Source organism: Aphelocoma coerulescens, chromosome 2 (genome assembly GCF_041296385.1).
Source record: "Aphelocoma coerulescens isolate FSJ_1873_10779 chromosome 2, UR_Acoe_1.0, whole genome shotgun sequence".
NCBI classification, from domain to species: domain Eukaryota; kingdom Metazoa; phylum Chordata; class Aves; order Passeriformes; family Corvidae; genus Aphelocoma; species Aphelocoma coerulescens.
The window spans coordinates 134,841,464-134,845,691 of record NC_091015.1 but is presented as its reverse complement, the minus strand read 5'-3'; the positions used below and the strand labels follow the sequence as shown (position 1 = coordinate 134,845,691).

Here is a 4,228-nt window from a genome sequence, read left to right as displayed (position 1 = left end):
AGTTGCGTAGCAGCAGCCGGGAAGGTTCTACTCGGGATGGAGGGAAATGGAAGCGAAAAACCGTGGGCAGAAATTGCGGGACAAGATCTTTCCACCTGTTGTAGTCATTAGGTTCTTTTCTGAGAACTGCACTTCTACTCTGGTTAATCGTATCCAAGTTGTGAAAGCCAGCAAGGAACCAGACGCTAGTTCTTCATGTGTGAAAAAAGGACGTTTTGGTGCAGGTGCAAGGGATACAAGTTGATGGTTGATTTTTTATTTTTTTTTTTTTTAATTTATACCTCTTGAATTTGTATGTCAGCATGTCCATTGGATGCGAGGTCCTCCACTCACTCGTGGACTCTATAATAAAAGTTGTACTATGGAATTTGTTTAAAAAGCCAGTGAACAGCTTGAAAAGCTGTCTTGTTTAATTTGCTCTGTGACAGACAGGTGTACATGGCCCAGTTAAATGGGTTTTAATTCATTTCTCTGAGGAGGAAGAAACCCTCGGACAAATACTCACTCGCTACTGTCTGGAGGTTCACCCCAAATTAAGGACACTATCAAACCACAGTACGCACGTTCCCAGCGACTTTTTTGCATTGCTCCCCATACACCGCACACCTCGAGTGCCGCATCTCCTGCTGCCTCTGCTCGCCCCGGCGGGTGCACCGGGACCGCACAGTCGCTTCCCGAAGCTGTGCAGGCAGGGAAAGAGCCCAGCGGGTTGGAGCCCCGTCCTGCCGCACCGCTCGGCCGCAAGCGGGTTCCTACGTTGGGAAAATCCCATGCCCTCGAAGGAAAGGCAAGAGAAAGAGCGAGTGTAGGTGGGCTGGGAGCAGCATTAAGACACAGGGAGAGGTGCGCTTCCCCCCGCAAAAACACTGGCGGGATCAGCCCTGGTGGTATTTTGCATCCTCCGGGGCAAGGAGAGAGGTCTGTCCGGTGGGAAAGGAGTGCTCCCAAGAGCACACACACACACACGGAGACATCCCGCGTGTCTGTGCACCCCTACAGGCGTGCGTGTGTGCTCCCACACAGGGGTCTGACTCTGCGTACCGCCGCACCAGCCCCGCCGCGGACCGCGGGCCAGCGCGGAGAGGCACCGCCCCCGGCTGGGGGCTCCGCCGGGCCCGACCCCCGCCCCGCGCCCCTCTCCTCCCCTCCGCCCGGCAGATGGTTCGCTCCGCGGACACCCGATATATAGCGCTGTCAAGGGGCGCATCCCCCCTCCGCGCCCCCCCGCGCCCCCGCCCCGGCACGGACTCTCCGCGGCGGGGCCGCCCCGCTCTGGGCCGACTGGGCTCGGCCGTCCGCCCCCGCCTGCCTGCCGCGCTGCCCGCCTCCCCGCCGCCCGCCCGGGGCCATGTCCACGGGCTCCGGCAGCGAGGCGGAGGAGCTGCCCGAGATGGACCTGCGGGCGCTGCAGCTGGACTACCCGCCGCCGCCGGCCAAGCGCCAGCCCCGCGGCGAGCTCTACCCCTCGGGGGACAACTCCTCGGCGGCGGAGGAGGAGGAAGAGGAGGAAGAAGAGGAGGAAGAGGACGGCGAGGGCAGCTGCTCGGCGGGGCCGGCGGGCAGCGGCTGCAAGAGGAAACGGGCGCGGGGCGGCGGCCCCGGGGGCAAGAAGGCGGCGTCGGGGCCGCGGGGGCCGCCGCCCGAGGGGAAGCAGTCCCAGCGCAACGCGGCCAACGCGCGGGAGCGGGCGCGGATGCGGGTGCTGAGCAAGGCGTTCTCCCGGCTGAAGACGAGCCTGCCCTGGGTGCCGCCCGACACCAAGCTCTCCAAGCTGGACACGCTGCGCCTGGCGTCCAGCTACATCGCCCACCTCCGGCAGCTCCTGCAGGAGGACCGCTACGAGAATGGCTACGTCCATCCCGTCAACCTGGTACGGCGCGGGGGGCGGGCGGGATGCGGCGAGAGGCACCGCGGGGGAGCCCCCGGGCGCCGCTCGGGGCAGCCCCGCAGGGCCGGTGCCCCGGGCAGGGTGGCAGCGCTCAGGCCGTGCCCGCCCTGGAAGAAGCGGCGGGGCGGCCCTGGCTGCTCCGCAAATCCCCGGTGGCCCTCGCACCGTGGGCGACTCCAGGGCCGCGCTTGGGCTTCGGTGATGGCGGGTGTGTCAGTCCTGGGGAGTCGGAATGGGGGACCCCAAAGATTACATTCCTCGGGCATTAGGCAAGCTTAGTGTCCGAAAAAGGAGTAACTCGGTCTGCGGGCTGGCCTGCAGCACAAGCATAGCGTCATGAGTTCATCGGTACAGAATTAAACGCCCGATGCTTGTCACAGGGGTAAAACGTTTTCTTATATACAGCAGAGTGATTGTTTTGGAATAGTTTATATGCTTTTTATTTATTAAATGGTGCAAAGCGCTTCAAAGCAAGAGAAACGTTGCAGTCTGGATGAGAACACTGTTGCTAACCATTGCAGACCTTCTGTGGAGCATTTAATTATAATGAAAAACGTAATGAAAATATTTGTTAGAGGAACTCAGCTCTCTCTGTGCTTCCCACAGGGACTAAAACATGATGACGTGTTTGCAACTGAACCAGAGTTAGACATCTATCAGTAATAAAGCTCCAGTTTCATACAAGGATAAACTTTCTTTCATTATGAAATACCTTTTTTTTTTTGCTTACAGACTTGGCCGTTTGTGGTTTCAGGAAGACCTGACTCTGACACCAAAGAAGTTTCTACTGCCAGCCGATTATGTGGAACTACTGCATAGTCAGACTAAATTGGAGATTTTTTTATTGTTGTTGATCTTTTTTTTTTTTTAATGGGTTGGATATTTTTAAGAGCTGTGACTTATCGTCTCAGGACTAGAAGATGGGGCAAACCCCCATCTCTAACAGTGTTAAATCTGCATCCCTCATCATTCTTTCCCCTTAGTGTTTTGAGGGCAGATTATTTAAAGCAGTAAAGAATGGAGGCGGTTGAAATGATAGTTTTTATGAACTGACTGCAGCAGCTGAAGTCTAAGACTTGGCTTCATCATTCTTACCACTGCCTGAGGACCTGCTGTTCTGAGGCTTTTAAACTAATGGAAGAGGAATATAATGATATAGAATTAACAGCATGGACCAAAATACAATTCTACAAACTAACCCCAAACAGTGTTATTTGTATTGTAAAGCAAAACAGTATTTTAAAGTAGCTTTGAAAGTCAGATAGATTTATAATATATTTTGATGGCTTTTGTATTCATGGATATGGTTTACTGCAACTATGCAATTAGTCATACTTTTTTTCTTTTGGTCCCTTTGACCAGAGTTTTCTTAAAAATGTGTAAGTGGACACATTCTGCTACCACTCACTGGAATTATAGTAATTCCTTTGGTTATGTCTTGAAATGCCACGTGTAAGAATGTGGGACTGTCCCTAGAAATATGGGGGAGTTTCTGTGCCTTAATCTGGAAGGAAATTCTGCTTACTGTAAGCCCAGGGTGCATGTGTTGTAAAGAATGTGTTTGTACGATGCTGCAAAATAACAAGAATTCACAGCGTTTAAAATATTTTTCCTGTACTGTTATGCTTATCATTGAAAAGTTTGCTCTCCAATGAGTTAGTGTGTCATTTCTTCACAGTTTCAAACATTGTAACAAAAGAGGATGCCATCAAATAAGTTGCAAATGTAAATAACTCTATTTTTTTATAAATGACATTAAAAGCTTGGTTACAATGACTCACTGGTAGTGTGATAGTGTGTGGCTGCATCCATACGTGTCTCTGTAATGCATGTTCTTTAAACCCACTTTTGTAAACACAATTATCTTCCCATCTCTTGAGAGCAGATAGATCTCCAGCAACAGAGTCAGATAAGAACACTTTCACCCCAAACAATTCATTCAGTTACAGTACTATATCAATCAGCAGGGATGGCCAAGTTTTAACAACTTACAGAATGCTCTGTAATATTCTCTTCTGTGAAGCAGAAGAATAAATAAATGTAGGTTAAGAAATCAATGTCATATAGTGTTATAGCTCCTTTTGCTGTTCTTTGTCATTTTACATTTCCTTCTGTAATGTGTTTTGCTTTCATCTGTATTTTTGCAGTGGGAAAATTGGATGAGTTTTCCTAGTTGAGAACAAAATTTTCCTGTTTTAAGACCAAAACTCCTGAGATAAGATTTTCTTTTTCTCAAAATATTGTATCAGCAGTTAACTCACAGTAAGGGAGAAAACTGAATTGCTTTAGAGAAGAAAAAGCCACCTCTTCCTCATATATGCATTGAGGAGAAAGAAATAT

At 50.8% G+C, this 4,228-nt stretch overlaps 1 protein-coding gene across 1 annotated transcript; it reads left to right on the top strand.

The window, feature by feature from the left end:
- The first annotated feature begins 1,326 nt into the window (after positions 1–1,326).
- Positions 1,327–3,922, top strand: MSC (musculin). Its single transcript, XM_069006003.1, has 2 exons — positions 1,327–1,870; positions 2,621–3,922. Exons 1-2 carry the CDS (start codon positions 1,349–1,351, stop codon positions 2,705–2,707), a joined length of 609 nt encoding a protein of 202 aa, XP_068862104.1. The 5' UTR covers positions 1,327–1,348; the 3' UTR covers positions 2,708–3,922.
- The last annotated feature ends 306 nt before the right edge of the window (positions 3,923–4,228 follow it).